Source organism: Tripterygium wilfordii, chromosome 23 (genome assembly GCF_013401445.1).
Source record: "Tripterygium wilfordii isolate XIE 37 chromosome 23, ASM1340144v1, whole genome shotgun sequence".
In the NCBI taxonomy this organism is placed as follows: domain Eukaryota; kingdom Viridiplantae; phylum Streptophyta; class Magnoliopsida; order Celastrales; family Celastraceae; genus Tripterygium; species Tripterygium wilfordii.
Window position 1 is genome coordinate 1,508,103 of NC_052254.1, and position 24,486 is coordinate 1,532,588.

General features: G+C 38.1%; 5 protein-coding genes and 1 long non-coding RNA gene across 24 annotated transcripts; 4 read left to right on the top strand and 2 right to left on the bottom strand.

Annotated features, from left to right (window-relative positions):
* The first annotated feature begins 1,736 nt into the window (after positions 1-1,736).
* Positions 1,737-5,461, top strand: LOC119993246. Of its 13 annotated transcripts, none has more exons than XM_038840277.1 (6): positions 1,737-3,622; positions 4,226-4,308; positions 4,384-4,473; positions 4,560-4,635; positions 4,912-4,940; positions 5,055-5,461. In XM_038840277.1, exon 1 carries the CDS (start codon positions 1,994-1,996, stop codon positions 3,383-3,385), a length of 1,392 nt encoding a protein of 463 aa, XP_038696205.1. In that variant the 5' UTR covers positions 1,737-1,993; the 3' UTR covers positions 3,386-3,622; positions 4,226-4,308; positions 4,384-4,473; positions 4,560-4,635; positions 4,912-4,940; positions 5,055-5,461. The 13 variants fall into 13 exon arrangements, with proteins under 13 accessions (XP_038696205.1, XP_038696208.1, XP_038696204.1 ...); XM_038840280.1 differs by having other exon boundaries at positions 4,917-4,940; positions 5,041-5,461; XM_038840276.1 differs by having other exon boundaries at positions 4,917-4,940.
* Positions 5,462-7,764: 2,303 nt separating this feature from the next.
* On the bottom strand, positions 7,765-9,591 carry LOC119993561. 2 transcript variants are annotated; one of them, XR_005466548.1, is made up of 4 exons: positions 9,273-9,591; positions 9,132-9,185; positions 8,995-9,041; positions 7,765-7,931 (listed from the first exon to the last, which is right to left on the bottom strand). It is a non-coding gene; the product is annotated as an uncharacterized LOC119993561 (long non-coding RNA). The 2 variants fall into 2 exon arrangements; XR_005466547.1 differs by having other exon boundaries at positions 8,995-9,185.
* Positions 9,592-10,753: 1,162 nt separating this feature from the next.
* Positions 10,754-12,541, top strand: LOC119993778 (peroxidase N). Its single transcript, XM_038841002.1, has 4 exons — positions 10,754-11,008; positions 11,339-11,521; positions 11,666-11,831; positions 12,021-12,541. Exons 1-4 carry the CDS (start codon positions 10,793-10,795, stop codon positions 12,440-12,442), a joined length of 987 nt encoding a protein of 328 aa, XP_038696930.1. The 5' UTR covers positions 10,754-10,792; the 3' UTR covers positions 12,443-12,541.
* Positions 12,542-13,211: 670 nt separating this feature from the next.
* Positions 13,212-16,516, top strand: LOC119993866 (E3 ubiquitin-protein ligase SINAT2-like). Of its 6 annotated transcripts, none has more exons than XM_038841163.1 (5): positions 13,212-13,268; positions 13,347-13,431; positions 14,343-14,677; positions 14,999-15,385; positions 16,050-16,516. In XM_038841163.1, exons 3-5 carry the CDS (start codon positions 14,456-14,458, stop codon positions 16,368-16,370), a joined length of 930 nt encoding a protein of 309 aa, XP_038697091.1. In that variant the 5' UTR covers positions 13,212-13,268; positions 13,347-13,431; positions 14,343-14,455; the 3' UTR covers positions 16,371-16,516. The 6 variants fall into 6 exon arrangements, with proteins under 6 accessions (XP_038697091.1, XP_038697089.1, XP_038697088.1 ...); XM_038841162.1 differs by having other exon boundaries at positions 13,239-13,268; positions 13,347-13,445; XM_038841164.1 differs by having other exon boundaries at positions 13,254-13,268; positions 13,347-13,439.
* A 199-nt stretch (positions 16,517-16,715) lies between these two features.
* Positions 16,716-17,301, bottom strand: LOC119993867. Its single transcript, XM_038841167.1, has 2 exons — positions 17,058-17,301; positions 16,716-16,980 (listed from the first exon to the last, which is right to left on the bottom strand). The coding sequence occupies exons 1-2, from the start codon at positions 17,187-17,189 to the stop codon at positions 16,891-16,893; spliced, it is 222 nt and encodes a 73-aa protein (XP_038697095.1). The 5' UTR covers positions 17,190-17,301; the 3' UTR covers positions 16,716-16,890.
* A 776-nt stretch (positions 17,302-18,077) lies between these two features.
* On the top strand, positions 18,078-24,475 carry LOC119992900. The gene is made up of 9 exons (XM_038839724.1): positions 18,078-18,237; positions 18,350-18,524; positions 20,393-21,274; positions 21,354-21,648; positions 21,751-21,960; positions 22,146-22,319; positions 23,123-23,320; positions 23,415-23,528; positions 23,850-24,475. Exons 3-9 carry the CDS (start codon positions 20,430-20,432, stop codon positions 24,207-24,209), a joined length of 2,196 nt encoding a protein of 731 aa, XP_038695652.1. The 5' UTR covers positions 18,078-18,237; positions 18,350-18,524; positions 20,393-20,429; the 3' UTR covers positions 24,210-24,475.
* The last annotated feature ends 11 nt before the right edge of the window (positions 24,476-24,486 follow it).

The following is a 24,486-nucleotide window of genomic DNA, read 5'->3' on the forward strand; positions in this document are numbered from 1 at the left end:
TAAAACCCCTGATGATATCTATTGTAATTATTGTAATTATTATACATACTGTAGGGGAACAATTTTGGTCAGTTTGGCTTAGTCAGCCAGCCCCCTCAATTTCTTATTTACCACTGCAGAACCTATTTTAAGTTATCAATTCATGAGATTACACTTACCCAGCTCCCCTTTATCTTCTTACCTGATCCAAGCCTTTGTATTTTGACCATATTTGACCTACTGATATTTGTTCTAGTGCTCATTTTCTTTCAGCCTGCGCTCTTGTATATTGACTATTGTCCCAGGTGTCATTGGATTCTTTCTTGGCTGCCAATCACATATGATGCAATGGAGAAGTAAAACAGGTTAGTTTTCCACACAATATTTATTGTTAGTTTCATATTAGTCACAGAAGAGATATATATGTTTCTTTTTTAAATAATGTTGCAAGAAAAGTGTGGTAATTTTTTATCAGCTAACCCACGAATCACAAGTATAACCGATTTCTTTTCCAGTAACGTTAGTTTAATTATAATTACATATTAAAGTATGATTTAACTGTTTTGATATATATATATATATATATATATATTACTTAATTTACACAACACTTTAACGGATCAATCATCTTTTGGTGAATTATTATTCGTTAATTGTCCTTCGAGGTCACGCACGACAACCCATTGGGTACGTCAATCACAATGTTGAAAGGTCTCTGCCTCTGGTGCATAACAATGACCAACGCACAACTCATTCAAAAATAAAAGTTGTCGAAAATAATCATTAAATTAATTTAAAATTCAAATAGTTGGAGTCTTCTCATCATGCATGCTTAACTGTCATAAATTACAATTCCTTCTAATTCTCTGAAATTCAGCATTTCCCAATAAGGGAAAAACACTATTTTGAATTGCTGTGATATAGAGAACAAGATCAAATCCACACATCAGTTACCTGAATTTAAATTTAAATGGAATTTTAAAATCTTGGAATTGTATATTTCTGATCCAAGTCAGTTTCGGGTTGAAATGGGTTTAGTGACCAAATCTTGTATGGTATTGGCTCTGCCATAATTTTTCGTGAATTTTAATAATAGGATTTGAATTCGATTAAACATATGGATAAGTGATAGATTATTTTTGACCACTACTTCTTTCCTAAACTCAGACGACAAGAACACTAGAAAAAGAAAAGAAAAAGGAACAATGAGAAATGCAATAATTTTGCATAATTAGAAATGGAAGCACTATATGTTTAAATTTTTATCCATAATCTATATAGTATGAGGAGAAGTGTGGGGGACCATTTTATATTAAATAGTCTCCCATACTTCTCCTCAAGCCACTTAGATTATGAATACCAAAATTATGGACACATCATTTTGGAATTAGAAATCTAACTACTATTTTTGAGATTTTTTTATTTATTAAAGATAGATGGAAGTGCTAAGCACAAATAAATCAAGGGAGGAAAACAAAATCTTCAAAAAATATGGGGACGGAATTGCCAATTTAAAGAAATAATAAATCAGTTGGGGGAGTAAAACGTAATTTCCTAAAGAAGATGGAAACTTTCTTCTCTATATTCCGCGTGTAATCGAAGGCGGTCAGGTCCACTTTTCCTTCTCCTACCGAGTCCAACCCTTTTAAAAAAGTTATTCTGGTACCACTGTTCCAATCTGATCCGTCCCTTCTCTCAAATGGAAATCTAACGGTCCACGTATCTCCTCCTCCTGCTATAAAAACAATCTAATCCACAACCTCACGCAGGCCAACGAAATCAGAGCATTTCAGATCTGAAAAAAATTCAAACAAAACTGGAGAGAGAGGAGGACAGACAAGGCCACGAAATTAATCAAAATCGCTTGAAACTTAAGAATTTGAGATCAATTGATTGATTTTTAGGGGTTTTTGATCTTGCAATTGAGAGTTTCAAGCCAATTTTCTCGTTAATTGCTGTTGAGGTTAGCGTTTTGCGTGTGTTCTAATTCGTTTTGTTAGTTCCATTTCGTACGATGAACGATCAGTCTCAGATCCAAATGATGAACCAGCAGCCGCCGCCTCATCCAGTACAGTCGCAGATGTTGAACCAGCAATCTCAAATGATGTCACAGAATCCTCAGGTACTGAATCCGATTCCGCCGCAGATATTGAGCCAATCACAGGCGATGAACCAGCATCCTCAGATGATGAATCCGGTACAGTCTCAGATGCTGAACCAGATAGCGCAGTCGCAGGGTATGAATCAACCTATGATGATGAATCGTAGCTACATGCCATGGCCGAAGCAAGACCCCAGCATGAAGTACCAAAACCCGCTGATGAATCCAGGTTTCGTACCCTCCAAGCCGAGAAGCAACTGGAAGGGCAAGAAGGGAATCACTGACAAGCGCAAGGAGCAAAGAAGATCAGACAAACCATTCCCGATTATCCCCAATAATGCCTCCAAAAGTGGTCCAGGAGGCAGTGGAGGGTATAAGCCCCCTACTCTTCACGAATTACAGTCTCAAAATCGCTTAAAGGCACGAAAATTCTACCCTAACAAGAAATTTAATAATAGATTCGCACCTTATGCACCTAGGAACACGACTTCATTTATTATTCGTGCAAAGAAGGCTGGCGGTATTGCGGAGCTAGTTTCACCTTGTCCTGTGACACCTGCGGTGCTGCCTACACCCATGTTCTCACCATCTAGGGAGGTTTTAGGTGACATGGCAAAGGAAGAGTGGGGGGTTGATGGTTATGGGTCAATGAAGGGGTTGATCAGGCTGAGGTCTTCACCGGGAAATGAGGATGATGAGGAGGAAGAGGGAGGAGGGTCGAGTGAAAGTGATGTAGAAGAGCATGTGGAAGTGGAGAGGAGATTAGACCATGATTTGAGCCGGTTTGAGATGATATATCCAAATTACGGGGGTATGGAGTATCACAATGTGTTGGAGAATAGGGTGGATGATCAGGATTCCCATATAACGCAATTGGAGGAGGAGAATTTGACATTGAAGGAGAGGCTGTTTTTGATGGAGAGGGAGATGGGGGAATTAAGGAGGAGGTTGCTGGCCTTAGAGAGGCGTGGTCGGGTAGTTCAGGATGTGAACGAGGGGGTGGTGGAAAACTTGTCTGAAGAGAATGAGAGTGAGGGAGGAGGATCAGATGTTGGTGATAATAATGAGGCGTTTATTTATGCTTCTGGGAGTGGGGAAGGACAGAGTGTTCATATCGACACAAAAGAATTAGTCAAAGGTGTTGGGAATGTTTGTACGGAAGAGTTTGTACCAAATGAGATGGATGTGAAGAACGACGTCAGTAAAGATGAAGTAGCAGGAAATGAGTTTGGACCAGTTAAAGTGATTTCGAACAAGGATGAGGCAGCAGTGGAGAATTCTAAAGAAGATGGAATGGAGGCGTAGGTTGACCAAATAGTTGCAAAATTGGAGGCGCCCAAGGACAATAAATCAATAATGCCTCAAAAGTCAAATGAGATTGTTAAGGATGATGTTATTGTTGACCAAGATCAGAAAATGGTCAAGAAGCCCGGAATGATTTGTAGGGAATAAGATAGTTGCAGAGAAAGATGGACAAAGGGATGTGGAACTGTAGAGAAGGGCATCGGTGGCTGTGACTGATTTAATCATTCCAGCGTTAGTGTAAGTCTCTTCTCTGGAAAGATAATCATTTAACAAAGTATGACACCTCAGGGTTGCGGTCCATGTAAATTTAGTTTAGTTCTCTTGCTCTTTGTCTTTTGCTGTTTCTTTATTTTTCTTTCTTTTTTGCTTTTATCTTTTTGTGACTGCTTATAGGGGGGAAAAGAGGAAGAATTGGCTCTCTTTTCTTTCCCTTTTCTCCTCTCATCTTGCCTAACTAGACTGGTAGAAGTAGGTTCGAGGTTTTAATCCTTTCCTTTTGGGTTGGATTGGGAGGGAATGAGTTTGCTCTTTTGTAGGTCTAATGGGTGTGCAGGTATGAGGTTGATGGAGCTAAAAGCATATGTTTGCTTGTTTGATTTTAAAGTTTGTAATGAACCTTCAAATATGTAAGATAATCAAGGACTATTATGCACTAAGCATTTTTTTTTCTAATGTCGGAAGACCCTATTTGATAATTTGGTATTTGTATTATTATGAATTATCTCTTACTCTGTAATGGATCTGAAATAATACTGTTTCTTAATTTATTACTTTATTTATTTCTCTTGTGATTACATTTTCTGCCCTCTGTTCTGTTGTTGAATGTTTTCTTTTGGGTAGTTGTTTGATCGAGAGAATCAATGGCTATCTCAACTGGTTCATGGAGTAAGCATGCAGAACTCTTCTTTTGAACATTTACACATGTAAGTTTCGAGCTGTTATACTGTAATTGATGTACAAACTTGTTTGAAATAGGAATGATGTGGTTTTGATCACAGTCAGATGTAGAAGGTTTTATTGGCACCCCCGAGAATTTGGCTTGTTGGTGTTTATCAATGTCGCCAATTGGTGGAGTCATCGTATCTATGGTAGAAGTTGAACACTGTTGTAAAATTCCCATTTATGTGTTTATATGGCATGATTATTGTAGCCCCCTTCTTTTTTGGTTTGCAAGAGAGATTGGAAGGAAGAAGATTACAGGAAGTCACAAGTTACGTGTCAGTGAAGACTGGTTAATGAAGGATGCTTAGGTACGAAGGATCTTCATTCTTTATCATTTCTCCTTAAGCTTCCAATTTCTAGTTTGGTCTGACATTATTATTATTGTGGGAGATATTTTCAAAGGAGCTACCAAGTATTGTTATCAGGAAAGTTCACTTATCTGAAAGCTAGAAATAATTTATTCGTGTTATTGATTTTTATGTATGTACCTAACTGGTGCTTCTAGTGCTCTCTGTCACTTAAATAGTATATGCTAATTATGTTTAATTAACTGCTGCTTCTGTATCCATGATGAAACTGTGAAGCGTAGGGGGAACAAGAATAAGGAGATTATGTAAGTTATTTCTGAACAAACTAATCTTTGATATTTGTTTTTGCTGGTACCTGTTTCTCCCCCTTACGTTATTTTCCATGAGATTTTTCCTTATGTATAGTGTTTGTGGTTCAGCAAAACCTGGCTGGTTGTGTTTGTGCTATGGAATGCGGGTGCATGGTTGAGATTTTAAAAGAGCTTGAGAAAGGTGCTGTTCAAAATGTGAATGTTCTGTGGTTTCAACTTCCCCCCTATAGCAAGGGATTCTGACGATGTTGTGGAACGATCTTTTGTCCTGGCCATAAATGCGCTCTCTAGCCAAGCAAGGGGGGAAGTGTTGGCTTGCTAGATAAGTAGTTCTCTCTGTCCATTGTTAATTGATTTGATTGATCAGTGGTAGGGAGAGGTTGATTGTGCCCATGTCAATTTGATTGCATCTAGTTCAATCCTCTCCATTTGTTTTGCAATCGATAAGCTTCTTTTGCTTGAAAAGTTATTAAAATCGTTCAGCTTCTGATTGATTGAGGCAGCTATTGCTAGGATACAAATTCCGGATGAAGGAAAAAAGGAGGCCTTGCGAATAGAGGATTCCATTTCCTCGTGTTGACAATTTTTTTTTCCCTTCATGTTCTATTGGTGGTACCTAGGCGGGGGTTAAGGCCAATTGGCCAAGACTGAGCATCAAAATTGTCTTTCTGGGTTTGGTGTCTAAAGTCTTAAAGCCCGGCTCGATGGGACAACCGGACAAAACTTGGACCAGCCTGGTCCGGCCCGAAGTTTTTTAGACATTTTTAAAGAATATTCATGTATGGGCCGGGTTTGGGCTGAAAGGTTGGGCCTAACCATTGGGCCCAGCTGTCCTGGCTCAAATGAACATTTATCCATTGGCCTGTCCTTGGCTGAATGGTTGGCCCTGCTCGGTGGAACAAGCTTGGGCCAGTCTGGCCTGCCCGGCCCGAATTATACATTTTTAAAAAATTGGGCTGGGTTTGGGCTGAAAGGTTGTGCCGAACCATTGAGCCCAGCTCGAAGTCAAACGAAAGGTTGGCCCGAACGATTGGGCCTATATCTGCCTGGCTTGAATTTTAGACTTTAAAAATGGGCCGGATTTGGGCTGAGGTTGGCCAGAGCACTTGGGCCTATATCTGCCTGGCCCGGTCCGGCCCGAATTTTAGACATTTTTTAAAGATATTATGTATGAGCTAGGTCTGGGTAAAGGTTGGGCCGAACCATTGGGCCCAGCTGGCCTGGCTCCAATGAACATTTATGCATGGGCCGGTCCTAGCTGAAAGGTAGGTCGGTTTCATGCTCAGCTCTGCCTGGCCCGAATTTGTTAAGACATTTTTTTAAGGAATACTTGTGCACGGGCTAGGCATGGGTTGAAAGGTTAGGCCGAACTTTTGGACCCAGTTTAGGCTGGGCTGAACTTTTCCTAACGATACATGATGCGGTCGTTTGTAGATACTAGATAGACAACTTCTTAAAATACTTACCAATTGGTAATTATTTCAAACTCAAGGCGTGGGCATCAACAAGAACATCACCTTTTAGTTAATAGAAAATATTCATAGTATAGAATGAGCCAAATTAAGCCCACTTGAGGAAGAACAAACAGTCAAGGAAAGGAAAAATGAAGTCACATCTCTATCTGCCGACTAAAACTAACATGTCAGGTTTTATCAGAAACCAATACAAAAGGGAACTAGTTGTGGGCAAGTATAAGCATAGAAGTTATGCATGAATTCTATACCAATAAAGCATGATGTGCCTTCAACGAGAATTGATGTTGTAAAATGAAACTGGGGAAGACAATAAATTCAAATTTCAGCTTTCAGTCTACCGGCAGCTATAATTATTCAGAGAGACGAGTCATCATTCAAGAACTTAACAACTATTTCCAATATAATGTAGCGTAATTCATGTATTTTATCCGAGCTCCAATTATATGTCCCGTTCTATAAACTCCAACGAAATTTAAGTAAAAACTGATTTTAAAGGCTCTGATCAATAATAGTAGCAACCAAATTAAATAAGATGGTACAATGTTATGATAGAACCATGACAAAGCGGGAGAGGTCGAGCATTATGGAGAAGGAAAGCTTTGAAAAGACACATTTACAACCCGCGAAGTATTGAATCAATACTCTCAGCAGCGATCAAGAACTGAAGTTGCATATTCAGGAAGCACCTAAAGCAGACTCAAAGTGGTGGATTGATAAATGGACCTTCTACAGTCCAGAGAAAACAGCATGATCCATATGCACAAACTAGACAAAACAGGACTTTGAATGACATTGTCTCCAACAAATGACTGCTCTAAGGGTTCTCAGCTTGAATAAGGAAACCACATTTACAGTGATAACATTTTTTTCTCACATCTAATGTGATTTTCTATCAGTCTCCTTCCACGCCTTTATAGCCATAGACTTGCACCAGACTGCGCTTAGTAGGGTTTTTGTATGCTTTTCATGGAATAGGTTCAACAAATTAAGTCTTCTGCTGACGTGATTCAGGAATGTACTTTTAAGCCTCTAAACACCCTTCTGTTTATCCTTTCCCTTTTGGGGTCATCTTTCCAATCATTTACTTATGAACTATGTGCTCAAACCTGTGTATTTAGTGAACTCTGGGCCTCTGGCTTCTCTGCCCAACTATTGCTGCTACCAGTAGCTACGTAGTGTCAACAATTGTATTATACTCCAAGCTATACAATTGACCCTCATTCTTTCATTCTTCAGATTCAGAGCAAATAATTCTCACTCCAAAGTCAAAAGAAATCGGGTTGCACTTAGTTTCAAATGGCAAACTATTGATTCCGAGAACCATAGCGGTAATAGTAAATGCGGAACCACGAATTGGAGGAACTTCTATTAAATCGGAAAAATGAGACAAGAAATTCTATTATGACAGTAAAGGCACCTGTGAACTCCATATCATTTGCCACCATCCCTCCAGAAGTTCGAGATCATCTTCGGCTTTGTTCTGATTTGAGGAGATAAACTCATCAATTGCCTGAAAAGGTTATGGCATGAAAGAAGTTAATCAGGACAATTATTCCAGTAACATAATAAAAATTTACTCCACATTAATTAGATTCGTTAACTGATAATTTTTACTTCTAAAACTCCTGTTCCAGTTGAAATTGCCGATAAAAGCTTTTGCCTATGTTCGGTTTTTCTTTTACAGGATAAACGTGGTGCCCTGTACTAAAGAGACATTGCTGGATGTCTTTAGTAAATCAAACTAAAGGTGAGTATGTTCAAACATATATCAAAGTGCTTGGATTTTCCATTCAGACAAAAAAAATGCAGGCATCATGTAACAGCAGAAGTGCCTAGTTAGTTGGTACCCCTAAAGGAAATACAGAACCTGTTTACCTTGTTTACTCTTGAAATTCGCAAGTTTCCAGAAGAGAACAAATATGTAATGTCTAGCCAATATTTTGCTTCATCACCAAGAAGCCTAAATGGCACTGGATACTTGTCCGAAGATAGACCTCTTGAAAAACACAGAAGAAGGCGACTCTGACAAATGTTCTCTACAATTATATCCAAATAACAGATGCAATGCAATGCAACTGTTATTGAAAAAGAAGATTAATATTTCGGAGGGACCTTTATAACTTATGCCATATCATTTTAGCTGTCAAACTTTGACCTTCTTATTTTGCATGTGAAAGCAACAATGGAAAAATTCTATTTATAATCTGAAGGTAGACTGTAGACATATGTTATTCCTTATCCCCACAATATCAGACACCTTGCCATTGGCCTCTTTCTCACACAAAAGCATCTTACTACCTCTAATAAGTTTGTTATTTCTCAACAACTTGATTGATTGAAAGAGGAATGAAAAAGGCTTAGAAAATCATCAAGAACATACAAAATTTAACAATCCTTCCTCAAGTATAACTTATTCTTTCCCTTCCAAGATCAAACAGAGGGAGGTCTTGCTCAAATGGTTCTGTACACGTGCCAGGCATATATTGGAAGTCATCAACGGAGCCATACAAACGCTGAAGACGTATATATTAGTCAAATTGTCCTATATATAAAGCAGAGAATAACATTCAAACCTGAATCGCAGATCCCGGTCTGGTAGTAAACATCAGTTGCCATAGATCTTCAATCAAACTTGAGTCTCAGTCGCATCTCATGACAAAACTCAAGAACAAAAGAACCGTAAAATTTTTAACCAAAAACAGTCACTCACTAGATCAGGTACGCCTCCTAATCCTTCTAGATTTTTCACCGCCTGCTCCACATCCTGCAACAACCCTAATTTTTCAAATTAATCTATCACTGAAAGTTCAAATGCCTTCAACTCAATCAGTCGACAAAAAGCGTAACCTACATTGAGCTGTCGAGAAGAAGCGGATCGGTCGTGACCTTGGATCCCGATGAGGGCGTCGATCAGCTGGTTCTCTACGTCGGAGAACGAGGCTCCTGCTGTTGTTCATCGACCAAAGAGGATTGCCAGATCTGAATAATGAGTGTGATGAATTAAATTGGAGTCATGAAATATTGAAATCGTTGCGCGAAATTTCAGTGCCTTGTTGGAGAAGGAATGAATTCTGCAGTGTGGACGAGACTAGAAGATAATCGTACAGACACGGGTGTTTCTTCTTCCGATACGTGGAAGATTCGCTCTTACGGAAATGAAAATTAAAATGGCGCCATACATATCTCAAACGGAAGAATAAAAACCGAATGTCGCCTAAAATAAAAATCACCAGTCTCAAAAATAATAATAATTGGGCCGCCTCAGGTAATGGGCTTTCTCGAATGGGCCGACTTAGCTAGCTGTGTTGGGCCGCTTTTGTTGTTCTGTTGCTCTCAAAAACAAAATCAATAGAAAAATAATTATCAAAACAAAAGAGAGACTAAATTTTAGGTTATCTAGCCATAGTGCATCCTCCACCATATGTAAGTGTGCTCAAGTTAACTATGTATATATATATATATTTTAAAAAGTATGCTTAAGTGCATATTTATTTTGATGTTCACAATCGCCCAGAGAGTCTGAAGTTAACCGTTTGGGTGATAGTCTAATATGAATCTTTCTTGGGTTAAACAGTGTGAACTTTGGAATGTTTTGAATTCGATTCATACTTGGAGCAATACTCTTATGGTCACGTGTTAAGTTTTTGCCCAACTTATCCTGTTATCAGGTGAAAAATTTATGTGTGCACTGGATTAACGACCTGAATTTATACCTATATCAGTTAAAAAACAAATTTATATAGTGTCTTTTCGATTACTAAAAAAATAAATTAAACTCAAGCTCTTCGTTGACCAATAAATTAACGGAGCTAAAACTGAAGTTTGCTCCACATATTCAAACTAATGGACAGAATTAATGGTTGAGGACTTAGTGCGTGCTTATAGAACTAATTCACGTTATTTTGTTAATCGAGTGCTGTAGTGGAACCGAAAAGGTTGAAACCTTTTTTGTCTCTCTCTTTGCAGTACTGATTATATACAATTAATACTGTGTTAAGTGTGTTATGATTCATGATGAACTTGCATGCAATCTTGACAACTACTAACCCACATTAAATGCATACATTGTCGGCATTTTTTAGAGTTTAGTAACTTGTTATGGATTTGTTCAAATACAAAGCTTGCAATTGGTACACATATGAATTGAACAATAATAATATTGTGGAGCTAGCCGGCCGCCATACATCACGAGCACTACTTGCATAGTGCCAACACACGGGTGTATTCTATTAGTCACTAGTTACACATAACATTGTTAATTAAGCCATGAGAGTATGCTTATAAATAGACCTTCAAAGGGTTTTCAAGGTATATTTGTGTTGCCTATTAAGATTATCTACTATATTTCACTAATTGTGTCTTAGTATAACCATGAAGTGGTCACGTTGCTTTGGGTTTGTTTGGCTTTTGTCGACTATCCTTCTATTGTGTTTGACTGCGAGAGCACAACTAAGCGCAGACTTCTACTCCACAACGTGCCCGAAACTTCTTCAAATTGTACGAAGAGAAGTTCAAAATGCCATCAAGACCGAGATGCGAATGGCAGCCTCTTTGCTCCGCCTTCATTTTCATGATTGCTTCGTGAATGTGAGACTAACATGCATATATATATATACATATATATATATATATATATATATATATATATGATTTAAGTAGTTAAAAGGTGACCATGCATGCGCGTCCTTTTTAAATAGTTCCACTTCATAGTGGTTTCCAAAAAAGATCAGATTATATAATTCAAGAAACAACTTGGTATATATATATAGTGCGAAGTTGGTATGCTTAGGTTGCCAGTTTAGGGTTTAAACTTGTTGTCTTCGTCACCTTTTTTGCTATGATCAAGAATAGTAAAAGCAATAGTGCATGATTAAGTCATCATTATATAGTTTTTTTAAAAAAAAAATTCTTCTACAGGGTTGCGATGCGTCAGTTCTGCTGGATGGAAGTGGTGGTGAGAAGTTTGCATTTCCTAATATAAACTCAGCGAGAGGATTTGAAGTGGTCGATGCCGTCAAAACTGCTGTTGAGAGTCAGTGTAGTGGAGTTGTTTCATGTGCGGACATACTAGCCATAGCTGCTCGTGATTCAGTTCTCTTAGTAAGCCCCTCTCTCTCTCTCTCTCTCTCTATATATATATATATATATATATATATATATAATATTAATTAAGAATGTAGACATATTGAAAGAATTTGATGAGACATGAGATTTTTAACTTATATTTATATATGTTTGGTAAAGAGTGGAGGACCTTCATGGAAGGTCCAACTAGGAAGAAGGGATGGATTGGTGGCTAACCAAACAGGAGCAAATCTTGCCCTTCCTGCTCCCACTGAAACAGTCGGTGTCATCACCGCCAAATTTGCCGCGGTTGGCCTTAACATCACGGACGTCGTGTCCTTGTCAGGTATCACAAATGTCTATCACAAATGTTGAAATGTACGTATATGATTTCATACAGATCATGTGCATCTATCTCAACATTTGAGATAACTAAGATAAAAAATATTGGAATCCTTCCCTAACTACCTCGTCTCATCGTTCAATATTAGCAATATCATTGAATGTGCTTAACTAATTGTTCATGTTAAATCAGGTGCACATACAATTGGATTGGCAAGGTGTGCGACATTTAACGACAGATTGTTCAATTTTTCCGCAACTGGTGCCCCCGACAGTACATTAGAAACAAGTATGCTGTCCGAGTTGCAACAATTGTGTCCATTGACTGACGATGGAAACAAAACAGCAGTTCTAGACAGAAACTCGGTTGATTTGTTTGACAACCATTATTTTCAAAACTTGATCAACAACAAGGGCCTTCTTGGATCAGATCAGGTTCTGTATTCCAGCAACGAGGCCGCATCGACAACTAGAAGTCTTGTTCAAAGTTACAGCAGTAATCAAAATCTTTTCTTGAGTGATTTTGCTAATTCCATGATCAAAATGGGGAATATAAGTCCTCTTACTGGGTCGGCCGGAGAGATTCGGAAGAATTGCAGGGTAATCAATTCATAAACTGTGGGAACTTCTCATGTACACAATTAATAAACAAGTTTGATGTGTGTATTATTAATGTAATGCTGTTCTATGGACTAAAGGTTATATGTTTTGTAATTTTGTTTGTGGACGATAGACCAACACCAAGTAAATTAAATAAATTCTCACAAATATAAATAAAATAAAATAAAAGTTATAAGCACTAAAATAATTATATTACACAATGGGCTGCGACAGACCAATGGATTGAATGCGTTCCCAAGTCCATTCTTTGTTCCGTAGGTTTGTGGAGTTCTCACGCCCTGAGCGGAGTCCCAATGGCCCATGATATACTTCTCCTCCTTTTGGAATAAATTCTTGCTTTAAAAAAAGCAGCAGCTGGGAGATCCTAAATGGCTAAATCGGCTGGGAAAAAAATCTATTCGGGTCAGATAAGAGAGCACATATTTACGAAATATTTATTGTCTGGATCCTAACCCTAATTGAATTTTGGACATTCTTAATTTTTGATGATATCTGGATTGGTTTAAATCCGAATAACTAAATCGAATAATAATTTAATCCGGATTCGAGTCTAGACAAATAAATTGGATAAAATTTATATGTTTGGACCCAGATTCAATTTTAAACCAGACAAAAATTTTATGTTTAAACTCAAATTTCAAACATATAACTCATGTTCAAATTTGATTTAATCCGATTAAATAAATTCAATCATGAAATCACCTAGAGTTTTGTCACCCCTAAAAAACCTGCCCTCTCCGTGTATTGATTATTGTTCCAAATCAAGATAAGACGCAATTTGCGGTAACATTGCTCCACGTCCCCAACTGCTTTTGTCTCTGTAAGAAAGATTCAATTATTGGATTGATTAAATACTCAAGCTTTTCGTCTCAGTAATCCTCATCTGGGTGTTTAACAGTTACTTGGCCGTTTACACTGCTTTGGGGGGCTCTGATGGTTCTGATGTTGGTTTATCAAGTTCATGGGGTGAAGTTCTCATCTGGGTATGCAGGTTTTGGTCAGTTTTGCAGCACTTCTGCTCTATTTTGTTCGTTTGGGTCATTTGTTGTTGATGATTAGTTCGAATTTTGAATCTTTCATCTCTTTTTACTTAAGGTAGCTAGGATTGGTTGAATTTGCTTCTTTTGGTGGTTTTAGGTTTGAGATATATTTTGGGGCCAGTTCTGATATGTGTTGTTTATGATATCCTGCAACTTGTTTGGGAATGTAAACATGTTATAAAAAATTGCTTAGAAAGCCAGATGATACAGGCCTGGAGTCTTCATGTTGAAATTGTTATTCTAGTGCACTGTCAATTTTGTGCTAGTTCACTCTTGTGGGATTAGATTAATTTCTCTGCTGAAATGGTACTTTTTTTTATTGTTGAAACATGTAGAAAGACAAAGCTTCATTGATTTTATTATCTTTGTTTTACGCTTTTCAAACACATGGTGAGGGATTTGTAAAGATAGTTTTGTACCATTTGCATGTTGATTTTGTCTTCTGAGAAGTTAATAAAAAATTGATATTATGATACTTGATTTAACCATGAAAGGAACACGATAAACTCATCAGATGAGATACTTTTGCATTTCTTCACTTTCTTGTTTTGAACAACAACATGAATATACTAGTATCAAAGGAAAACTACTAGTTCCACAAGGAAGAGCTCATATACTCGGTTTCTATTTTGAAAGTATAGCGGAGGCTACTTCTCATTCATGGAATATTATTCAATGCTGAAGTATGAATGTTGCGTCGATTTTAGTGAGTGTACGCATAATTGAACGTTCCAGTATTTTTCATTTATTGTATGCTCAAGTCTGTTGGCAAAGCGATTTGTTGCATGTTATTTAGTTTAGTCATGTGAAATAGAATAGTTTGAAAAAAAAATTCATGTTTGTATGCTGTACAGGGTAACGCAGATGAAGGTCAATGCAATTGACAGCATTTGAGAGATCATAAGAATGAATCCCAATTTATAGACAGAGAAAAGTGGAGGAATACCGACATTTGGCAGAACAAATTATGGCTCCTGGAGGCATAATCTGGAAGGAAGTAATAGAGTCTCCCATTCTATTTTCAGACTATGGTATGAGTATGACGTTGAATGCAGAACAAAGAGGCTCTCCCTTGAGCAAGACTTCCAATCAATCCATTGGAAATCTTGGAATGTCTTCAAATAATGATGTTCATGAGCTACTTGAGTGTCCTGTTTGCGTGAATTTAATGTACCCTCCGATTTTTCAGGTATGTTATTTACAAGGAGGGTCAGATATACGTAGCCTTACATTCATTTGGCATAGAAATTGTTTCTATACGTAGAACCCCTGTGAGGATATATAGAAGATAAAGGTTTCCTTTCTTTCTTTCTTTTTTGATAGTCAGAAATATATTGAGAATTGAGTACTTGAAAGTGTCACTATTAGACTCCTGTTCCTGATACTACTATGCAATGAACAACGTAAGCTTTCCCATGTTAAAACCCTACTCTATCTTATGCATAGCAATTTACAGAAATCTAACATATTATATTAATAACGGTCTCATTCTTTTATATTTCTACTGCAGTGTTCCAATGGTCATACTTTGTGTTCGAAGTGCAAGGCTAGAGTACGCAACTCTTGTCCAACTTGCCGCCAAGAGCTTGGAAACATAAGGTGCTTGGCTCTTGAAAAGGTTGCAGCGTCTTTGGAACTCCCATGCCAATACCAAAATTTGGGTTGCCAGGATATCTTCCCATACTACTGCAAGCTCAGACATGAAAAGATATGTAAATATCGTCCATACTGCTGCCCCTACGCTGGAGCTGAGTGTTCTGTCACCGGTGACATCCCATTCCTCATAATGCATCTCAAGGAGGATCACAAGGTTGAGTTGCACAATGGTTCTACTTTCAAACACCGATATGTCAAATGCAATCCACATGAAGTTGAAAATGCTACATGGATGTCGACAGTAAGATCCTTCTCTTTTTCCTTGCTGCAAATTGTTCTTTCCACAATTATTTGCATCAGATTCTCATGTGGCTGAATTCTTCGTCACTCATCAGTGATTTAAAAAGCTTGAATATTGAGAGTAGCATTTGTTTTCCCAAATGGTACTGAAACCAGTTTAAGTTGGTTCACGGGGTGATTCCTCGTGTAATTACTATTTTGTTGTATTACTGCGCAACCTAGTTTCAAATAACTAAATATCCCTTTTCTTTCATCTTATTTATACATCAGTTGCTTTGAAAGTCTTTGCGAAACTTTGGCGTGAGCTGTTTCATCAAACAACCTGATTTTTCAAATCCATGGAATTCGCAGCTTAGAACGTAACTTTGATTTCAATAACCGAACTGAGTCTAATTTTTGCTGATTGCGTTGAAATGAGATTTTCTCACCTGGTTTCATTGATGGTTGAAATGAGATTTTGATTGAAATCTGCAGCTATATGCACTTCAAATGAATCAAGCTCAAAAATTTACTTTTTTCCCTCAGAAATACTAGTACTGTTATTTTTCTGATAATTTTTTTCATATTGCCTCCTGTGAAAACAGAGTAAACCTGACTATTCTTGCAACGTCTTAAAATTATGAAGCCCAAGTACAATCATCTAAAAGTTCTATTATCTGGTTCAGGTATTTAACTGTTTTGGGCGACAATTCTGCTTGCACTTTGAGGCTTTTCACATAGGAATGGCACCGGTTTACATGACCTTTCTGCGATTCATGGGTGATGAAGATGAGGCTAGGCAATTTACTTACAGTCTGGAAGTTGGTGGGAATGGCAGGAAACTTACATGGCAAGGGATTCCCAGAAGCATTCGTGATAGCCATAAGAAAGTTCGAGACAGTCAAGATGGATTGATCATTCAAAGAAACTTGGCACTCTTCTTTTCAGGCAATGATCGACAGGAGCTGAAGTTGAAAGTGGCTGGAAGAATCTGGAAAGAACAGTGAGATATAGCTAGAACAGTGGTTTTATAACACTTTAGTAGTTTAGTGGCTATATCACTAAAGAGTAGGAAAGTCTCGTTGTGAATGAGTAGCTGTAAATGTTTTGGGATTCTTATTTCAGTGGCTATATAACAGGCGTATTTAAAGAATAAAGCAAGCAATGATAGGAACACACTAATGAACGAATGCACGGTTACATGGACTCCCGTCCTACATGATAAACTTTGGCATCCAATACAATACACGGCCACGTTAAGTCACGTCCTTTATGTAAACATTCAATACACGGCCGCATTCAATCCCGTTCTATATGGTAAACTCTAAAACTCTGGGCATGTGATCGCTTGCTCAAAGCAAAAAAAAGGGATTTTCTTCATTATAACACCTCCGTAGTGTTGGAGTGAATTGGAAAAAAGAACACGAATCAACCATTCATAAATTACAAGGAATTCCAAGAACCACACCTCATAGTGTTACATAAGAAAAAGACGAACAATATGGAAATATTATAGAAAAGCCACTCTCAGCGAGATTGAAATCCTGATTTGACAGAAGGGAGTGGAGGCAATCGGAGCACCGCTTCCTCGGTCTCAATGGGGTCCGATCTCAGTATCTGAAAGAAAAGGAGCCCCAAGTTTTAAAACCAAAATCAACAGAAAAAATGAACAGAAACAGAGAATTTTGAATTACAGGGTCGTGGAGTGGAGGCTTGGTGTCATCTTGAGCACGTCTGAATGGGGGCTTTTGAGGCTTCTCTGTCTTTTGATCGCTTTGCAGAACGTCATTGTTTGATTCCATCGCTGATACCGATGATCCTTTCATTGCTTGCTGAACTGCTGATCGGTTAATCCAAATGTTAGGGCTTTTTCTATTTAGTTGAAATGCAATCCCGTGTCCTAAAACGTTGTCGTTTTGGTTTGTGCATTGAAAGCCAGTTAAAACCAGAGGATTAATAGGCAGGGTAATGACAAGCTCTCCACCTTGGGCAGGGTAAGACTTCTTTTAATGACAAGCTCTCCACCTTGGGCAGGGTAATGGATTGTTCCTCATCATATTATATTACATAGTTTAAGTAATCTGGTAGTAATTACTCATCTGTGAAATGGGAAGTAGAAACATTGCACGCGTTGGAGTGATTTCGATGAGATCCACATCAATTGATTGAGAAAAGAAATAAGCGGACAGTAATAAGGAGTTCGCATAATTTATCTCGAGATAACTAATTTTTTTAGTCTAAACGAGAACATTGAGTTTAGATGAACAAATCTATGAGAGTTTTAGTTCAGAATGTATTGGGCTTGTGAATTACATTTAATCTATTCAGAGTCCAACTCAATTTGACAAAGATATAAAGACCTTCACCAACAATCATTGTTGGTAAATAACAAGAATCTAAGTTTGAGCCGAATAAGAATTTAAGTTTGTGCATGAAGCCATATAATTAATATCCAACCAAAGCAACCAGTGGAGGGTAGAAATCCTTCCCTATCAACGGTTCTGGTAAAATAATTATAATTCCGTTTGTTTCTCGACGGTGACTCTTTAGTGATCATAACAACGACTATGCACCAAATTACCAATAAAACTTACGTGAGGCGCGTACTGCAACCGGTGACTCCCGGTCACCTTTCCCGCACCGACAGCCTTTCCCAGTCACAAAAACAAATCTTCGGCTCCTCATGAGTACAGCTAATCAAAAGCCTGCCATTTTCTCGCACACTCTGCCAAAATAAATGATGTACTGCCAAGAGAGAGAAAGTTTAACTCGAACGCCAAACACATATTTAAACAGAACGGGAGGAGAAGGATTGTGTTCATAGATCCCGAGGATTCGTTGAAGCTTCTGGTTAGAGTATCGAAGCAGAACAAGGTCAGTTCAGAGCGAACGTACTCTTACTGTCTTTTTTTCACACACTTCGAGAGCATCTTGAAATTTACTATACGTAACGCGTTTCCTTTCTCCTTCTTCGATCCGTTAAAAGGCTTCTGAAGATTGGATCATTGTGGTTGGTGTCGGTTAGATTTTCGTTTTTCTGAAGATTGGATCATTGTGGTTGCCGTCACTTTGAAGGTTTTGGTTCGACTAACGAAGCTGAGTGAGTTTGAAAAGCTTGCTCCGGTGAGTTCAGCCTTCAGGGCTTCCTCAATTCCTTGAAGGTAATGGATTCGATTTTGTTTTCATTAGTTGAAGCATTTGCATCTCTTGCTTGCTTGATCTGACGAATCGTGGAGGCTTAGATCTTTTTTGTTGTCTGTTGGATTTCACTCTGTACAATTGCCTCCCTTGTGTTTGAGTAATGTTTGTGTTCTACTTGCGGTCGGTGTCAGGACTCAGGTGTGCGTTTTGTTCCAATCTGATGCTCTGGCTGCTGGATTTTTCTATGCTCTTTGTTATTGCTTCCGTTGCCTTTTGTTTTCTCACTTGCACGCCTGATTCTAACTTTATCCGTGGATTTAGTTATGATTATGGATTATGGTGTAATGCATTCCTTACTATCATAAATGTAAGCATATTGTTCATTTTAGGGCTGTTACTGGTATGGTAAATTATCCATTGGTATACCATTACCGACCAATTGGTTACAGAAAATAGCAGAAGATTGGTATACCGTTACCAATTGTTCGGTATGGTAAATTTACCGATGATTTCGGTAACGGTAACGGTAAGCAAAGCTCAAAACCGATAAATTTCCCGATTACCGACATATATATTAATATTATTTTTAGTTTTAGTTTTATTTATTTATGACCATTAGATTGATTTAATTTAATATAAACCATTGATTATTTTTAGGGTTATCATTTATATATCACTCGTAGCAATTTCATTAACTTTAAAGCAGCGTTTGCTACATAACAAAATGCTTTGTTGGTATTGATTACATGTTTTTCTTCTCCCTTTCCATTATGGTCTTTTATCTTTAGTTATCTTGTTTCTTCTAGCTTACCTGCTATGGAGTTTAAAACACTTCGGATACTAAAAATATTAGAAATTAATGAAATGAAAGATTTTCCGTTATAGATTGTTGGAATAATGTTCTGTGAATTCTCCTTTCTTTTTTTCTTCGATTGATAGGTATTTTCTCTTATTCACATGTAGCACAATGATCCTTCTCATTAATCTATCATTTTTATTATTGGTATTGTAGGCAAGATGAAAGTATTGTAGTTTTATACAATGACTATTAAGCACAATGCTACTTGATGCATTTTTTTTATTCTCTTTTTTAAATAGGTTTAAGAATTGGTAAATTTACCAATTACCGACTTACCATTACCGATTGATCGGTATACCGACCATCGGTATACCGACTCTTCCGGTAACGGTAACGGTAACATTTTTTGAGTTACCGAAAGAATTGGTATGGTAACGGTATTCCGTGTTTGGTAACGGTAACCGTACCAATAACAGCCCTAGTTCATTTAGTACTCAGATTAGTAGGTTGAAGACAAGTTCATAGTCATTTTGACCATTCATGATTCTCCTACTCCTTTGATGCATACAATGATTGACATCTGGGTGGTGGGTAATTATAATTATAAGTTATAGCCAATGCAAGATGCTATTGTAATGGTAGGATTTTATTCTCTCGTATAGTCATTTAGAGAGTGACAAATGATAGAAAGTTGAAGTAGTGATACTGATGTGTCCTATGCGTTTTCAAGGACCACAGCCTTAAATTGAGGCTGCAAGCTTTTGAAAGTTGACACCAACATGACGTGGGAATCTTTGGTTGAACTTGAACTTGAACAGCTTCACATTGAAGATGTCCTCACCAATTTTGCTCACGACTCCCACAAGTCTCCGTTTGAACTTTGTTTTTCACCTAAGTGTATTTTTGCCCTCATAGGAAGATGAAAGCATGTAACTGGATAATTGCTCATGAAAAAATTTCTATTAAACTTTTTATCCTAAGTTATTTCAATTGATGGACTACGGTGGTTCAGTAAGTGATTCAACCTTAAGCTCAAAGCCTCAAACATTTGTGAAGACATGCTATAACTTATGAGGATGATGTCAACAGGTTTGAAGAGGTGTCTCCAGATTCAAAGGCTTCTGCAATGGTAGCCAAAATGAGCAAAGAAGAGATCGTGGATGATCATTCTAGTGATCTATTGAAGGAACCAAAGCAGGGGAAGGGAGAAGATTCAGATGCAAAGACAATGAAAGATCCTGTGTCATCTCATGGGAATTCATTGGCAGCTGAGGATGGGATGGTTGAAAGAGCTGCCAGAGTCTCCAAAATCAATGCCAGCAAAGATTCTTCGGAAAGTGGTCATCGTGGTTCAAGATTGAGATCTGATACTGAATCCAACAAAGCACGATCCAAGACGTTAAATAACACCCCTAAGAAATCGACAAAATCTAATACGGGACTATCTAAAGTTACTAACAAACATTCTCCTGGTAAAAAACCAAAAGATGGGAAAAGTCCTTCCAAGTCTTCATCAGATTCTTCCGAAGGTGTTGATGAGGCGAAAGACATTGGTGCGCTGGATGAGATCTCAAATGGTGATCAGAGTGCAGTCAAGGATATTGATATGTTAGATGAGATCTCAAATGGTGCTCAGAGTGTCTTGAGTGATGATGAAATTGTAAATGCTGAAGAAAATGATCAACAAGAGGATGAGTCATCTTTGAATCAGAAGATAGAAGAAATGGAAGCGAGAATTGAGAAACTTGAAGAAGAGCTTAGAGAAGTTGCTGCTCTTGAAATTTCACTCTATTCTGTTGTGCCTGAGCATGGGAGCTCTGCACATAAGGTGCACACACCAGCTCGTCGCCTCTCCAGGCTCTACATTCATGCTTGCAAGCATTGGACTCAAGACAAGCGAGCCACAGTTGCTAAAAATACAGTGTCTGGACTTATTTTTATTGCCAAATCTTGTGGTAATGATGTTCCAAGGTATATATCATGTTAGTATTAGAAAAAGTTCTTATTAGTAACCGCAGACTAACACAAATGATTTCTTTTGCATGTCAAGGCTAACCTTCTGGCTGTCCAACACCATTGTGCTGAGGGAAATCATTTCTCAGGCGTTTGGAAGCTCACACAATTCAAGCCCACTAACAAGATTTCCTGAGTCTCGTGGAGCTAGTGGCAAGAGTACTGAAGGGAAGTCCATAGCACTAAAATGGAAGGGTAGTCCTGCCAGTAAACAAGGAAATGGATCTCTACAGTTTGTTGATGATTGGCAGGAGACAGGAACCTTGACAGCTGCTCTAGTACATGTTGAATCTTGGATATTTGCTCGGATTGTTGAGTCCATTTGGTGGCAGGTAAACTACAGGCTAATAGTGGATTTTGAAAATTCGTATGTTCCCTAAAGTACTAATCATCGGATTGAAGGTACCAATGACTTGATGTTATCCTCATTTCAGGCTGTGACTCCATACATGCAATCTCCAGCTGAGAATTTGTGTGGTAATAGAACCACTGGGAAGTTGTTGGGGCCTGCATTGGGTGACTTGCAGCAAGGCAGCTTTTCTGTTAACTTATGGAAAAATGCCTTCAAGGATGCTTTTCAACGGCTTTGTCCTGTTCGAGCTGATGGCCATGATTGTGGTTGCTTGCCTGTTTTGGCAAGAAAGGTATTTAATGCTTCATATTTTTGGCCTTCCTCCCATCCTCTGTGTTGCTTTCAATTTGTTCTCATGTTTGTATGGCGTGGCAATATATGTTAGAAAATACTAAAATATCTGCCATTCCATATCCACATTCTGTCCATATTCCTTATTTACTTTGGTTGTTGATTGGACGCAACTTCTTTAATCAGGTAATGGAGCAGTGTGTTGCCAGACTGGATGTGGCAATGTTCAATGCCATTTTGCGTGAGTCAGCCCATGAGATCCCGACTGATCCTGTATCAGATCCTATTGTAGATTCCAGGGTTCTGCCCATTCCTGCAGGAGAATTGAGCTTTGGATCTGGTGCACAACTTAAGAATTCGGTATGTATCATATTCACTGAGAGTTGATAGCTAGTTTTGGTTTTTCTACTTCATTGTGGGGCATTACAAAGATAAAACATGGGAGAAGTTGTTCCGGGCATTACAAGAGCCACTATGATGAATGAAATTTGCCTTCACTTTCAGCCAAGGTTTTGAAAACCGGACCGGACCGACCGGTCGGATCGGTTGAACCGGTGACCGGGCACTTGTCCAGTCCGGTTGAGGTGTCAGAACCGGGATATTTTTGGTTGAACCGGCCGGTTCTTCGGTTGAACCGGTCAGAACCGGGCCGATTTTGACCGGTTCGGTTCATTTATTAAAGTTAATAAAATATTTTTGAATTTTGTTATTTGTATGGTTTGAACTCATGACCTTTTGTTCATTAAAAAAAGCTTTAACCACTAGGTTATGAGACTTTATTTGTTTAAAATGATACTTTATTTGAATATATTGTATTTTTATGAAGTTTTTTTATATATTATATGCATATAATATAGATATATGTATAAATAATTTATTACGTTAAAACCGGTTCGAACCCGGTTTGAACCCCGGTTGAACCTTTGAACCGTAAACCGAAGACTTTTCCGGTTTGATGACCGGTCCGGTTTTAAAAACCTTGCTTTCAGCTAACAAAAACAAATATTAGAAAAATAGACTAGAAAATGTTGAAAAAAAAATGAAAACTTTCCAATGGTTGTGTGATTCTTCCCCGAACTAATCTGACCTGTCAAAAGACATCAAGTTTCTGAGAAGATTGAAAAGATCACAGATGTGTTGCATAAGGAAGATACATTTTGCAGGTTGGCAGTTGGTCTAGATGGCTTACTGAAGTGTTTGGCATGGACTCTGATGATCCCCTGAAGGAAGACGGGCACAATAATGAGGATGATGACAGGGGAGGCAGAGATGAACATAAATCCTTCTATCTTCTTGATGAATTAAGTGATCTTCTGATGCTTCCTAAGGACATGCTCATGGATCGATCAGTTAGAAAGGAGGTAAATTGACCTCCTTTGTTAGTTTGCATTTAAAGGAATTGGTAGGAGGGTCTGACTTCTTTAGTTTCTCTCTTCTACTCTTTTTTTCCTTTAGGTTTGCCCTTGCATTAGTCTTTCGTTGATTAAACGGATACTCTGCAACTTCACTCCAGATGAATTTTGTCCAGAACCTGTTCCAGGAGCTGTACTTGAGTCATTGAATGCTGAGGTATGAATTTTTAGCCTTCAGTTTTCTTTGGCTGGCATGAGACCCCCAGTAGCTATGTGGTTTCTTTCAAGATCAGTTTTTGCTTGTTAATATGTGCAATTAATCTAAGGTTGAATTATTATGGATTCCTAGAGCACCCTGTGAGTAAAAGTTTCCCCAGCAGATCAAAATGAGTCCCAAATTGCCTGAGCAATAGGTCTAGCTAAGGGTTTTATTATCCATCACTCAAAATCTGCTTTCCAAGCTACACGAAACTTACTTTCATCTGTACAATAGATTGTTAATGCATATTAATAAATTGTCGTTTTGTCCGTTTGACAGGGTGTTGTGGAACGTAGATTTTCTGGAGAGTCTTCAAGATCCTTTCCTTATGCAGCTGCTTCGGTTGTTTACCATCCTCCATCATCTGATGATGTTGCAGAAAAAGTTGCGGATGCTGGAGGGAGTTCTCGGTTATCAAGGAATGCATCTATTGTGAAGAAAAAGGGATATACCAGTGACGAGGAGCTCGATGAAATAGAGTGTCCTCTTGCATCCATAATTGACAAATTGCCACCATCTCCTACAATGTTGGCCAACGGCAGTGGAATCTCCAAAGACAAGGAACATGCAGATTATGCTTGCAAAAATTCAAGATTTGAACTCCTAAAGGAAGTGTGGCTAAGAGACGTGGTCGGGTGATTGATGAGATTCAAGTCAGATGCTGAAGTAAATACCAAGAAGAATGGAACAAACTGTAAAATATACAAGGAAAGGAAAGGAAAGCGATGATATGAAATCCATAAGAAGAGTGGACTGAAACTATCAGCTGTTGTGTACAGACAGGGCATGCTATCCAATTTATTTCATTCAGAAAATTTTATTACAGTGTGATTTACTGTTCACTATCTAAATTTTGAGAGCAGTGTTTACATATTGCATTCACGCATTTTTGGTCTAAATTTAAAGATTTCTGTGC

What these genes read in the sequence shown, in the direction of transcription:
- LOC119993246 (XM_038840271.1), top strand. Translation starts at nt 1,994, where the DNA reads ATGAACGATCAGTCTCAGATCCAAATGATGAACCAGCAGCCGCCGCCT.
- LOC119993778 (XM_038841002.1), top strand. Translation starts at nt 10,793, where the DNA reads ATGAAGTGGTCACGTTGCTTTGGGTTTGTTTGGCTTTTGTCGACTATC. An exon ending in TTCATGATTGCTTCGTGAAT is followed by an intron (nt 11,009 to 11,338) that starts GTGAGACTAACA and finishes ATTCTTCTACAG; the next exon opens with GGTTGCGATGCGTCAGTTCT. An exon ending in CTCGTGATTCAGTTCTCTTA is followed by an intron (nt 11,522 to 11,665) that starts GTAAGCCCCTCT and finishes TGTTTGGTAAAG; the next exon opens with AGTGGAGGACCTTCATGGAA.
- LOC119993866 (XM_038841163.1), top strand. Translation starts at nt 14,456, where the DNA reads ATGGCTCCTGGAGGCATAATCTGGAAGGAAGTAATAGAGTCTCCCATT. An exon ending in TGTACCCTCCGATTTTTCAG is followed by an intron (nt 14,678 to 14,998) that starts GTATGTTATTTA and finishes TTTCTACTGCAG; the next exon opens with TGTTCCAATGGTCATACTTT. An exon ending in ATGCTACATGGATGTCGACA is followed by an intron (nt 15,386 to 16,049) that starts GTAAGATCCTTC and finishes TATCTGGTTCAG; the next exon opens with GTATTTAACTGTTTTGGGCG.
- LOC119993867 (XM_038841167.1), bottom strand. Translation starts at nt 17,189, where the DNA reads ATGAAAGGATCATCGGTATCAGCGATGGAATCAAACAATGACGTTCTG. An exon ending in AGCCTCCACTCCACGACCCT is followed by an intron (nt 16,981 to 17,057) that starts GTAATTCAAAAT and finishes CTTTTCTTTCAG; the next exon opens with ATACTGAGATCGGACCCCAT.
- LOC119992900 (XM_038839724.1), top strand. Translation starts at nt 20,430, where the DNA reads ATGGTAGCCAAAATGAGCAAAGAAGAGATCGTGGATGATCATTCTAGT. An exon ending in TGTGGTAATGATGTTCCAAG is followed by an intron (nt 21,275 to 21,353) that starts GTATATATCATG and finishes TTGCATGTCAAG; the next exon opens with GCTAACCTTCTGGCTGTCCA. An exon ending in TGCCTGTTTTGGCAAGAAAG is followed by an intron (nt 21,961 to 22,145) that starts GTATTTAATGCT and finishes TTCTTTAATCAG; the next exon opens with GTAATGGAGCAGTGTGTTGC.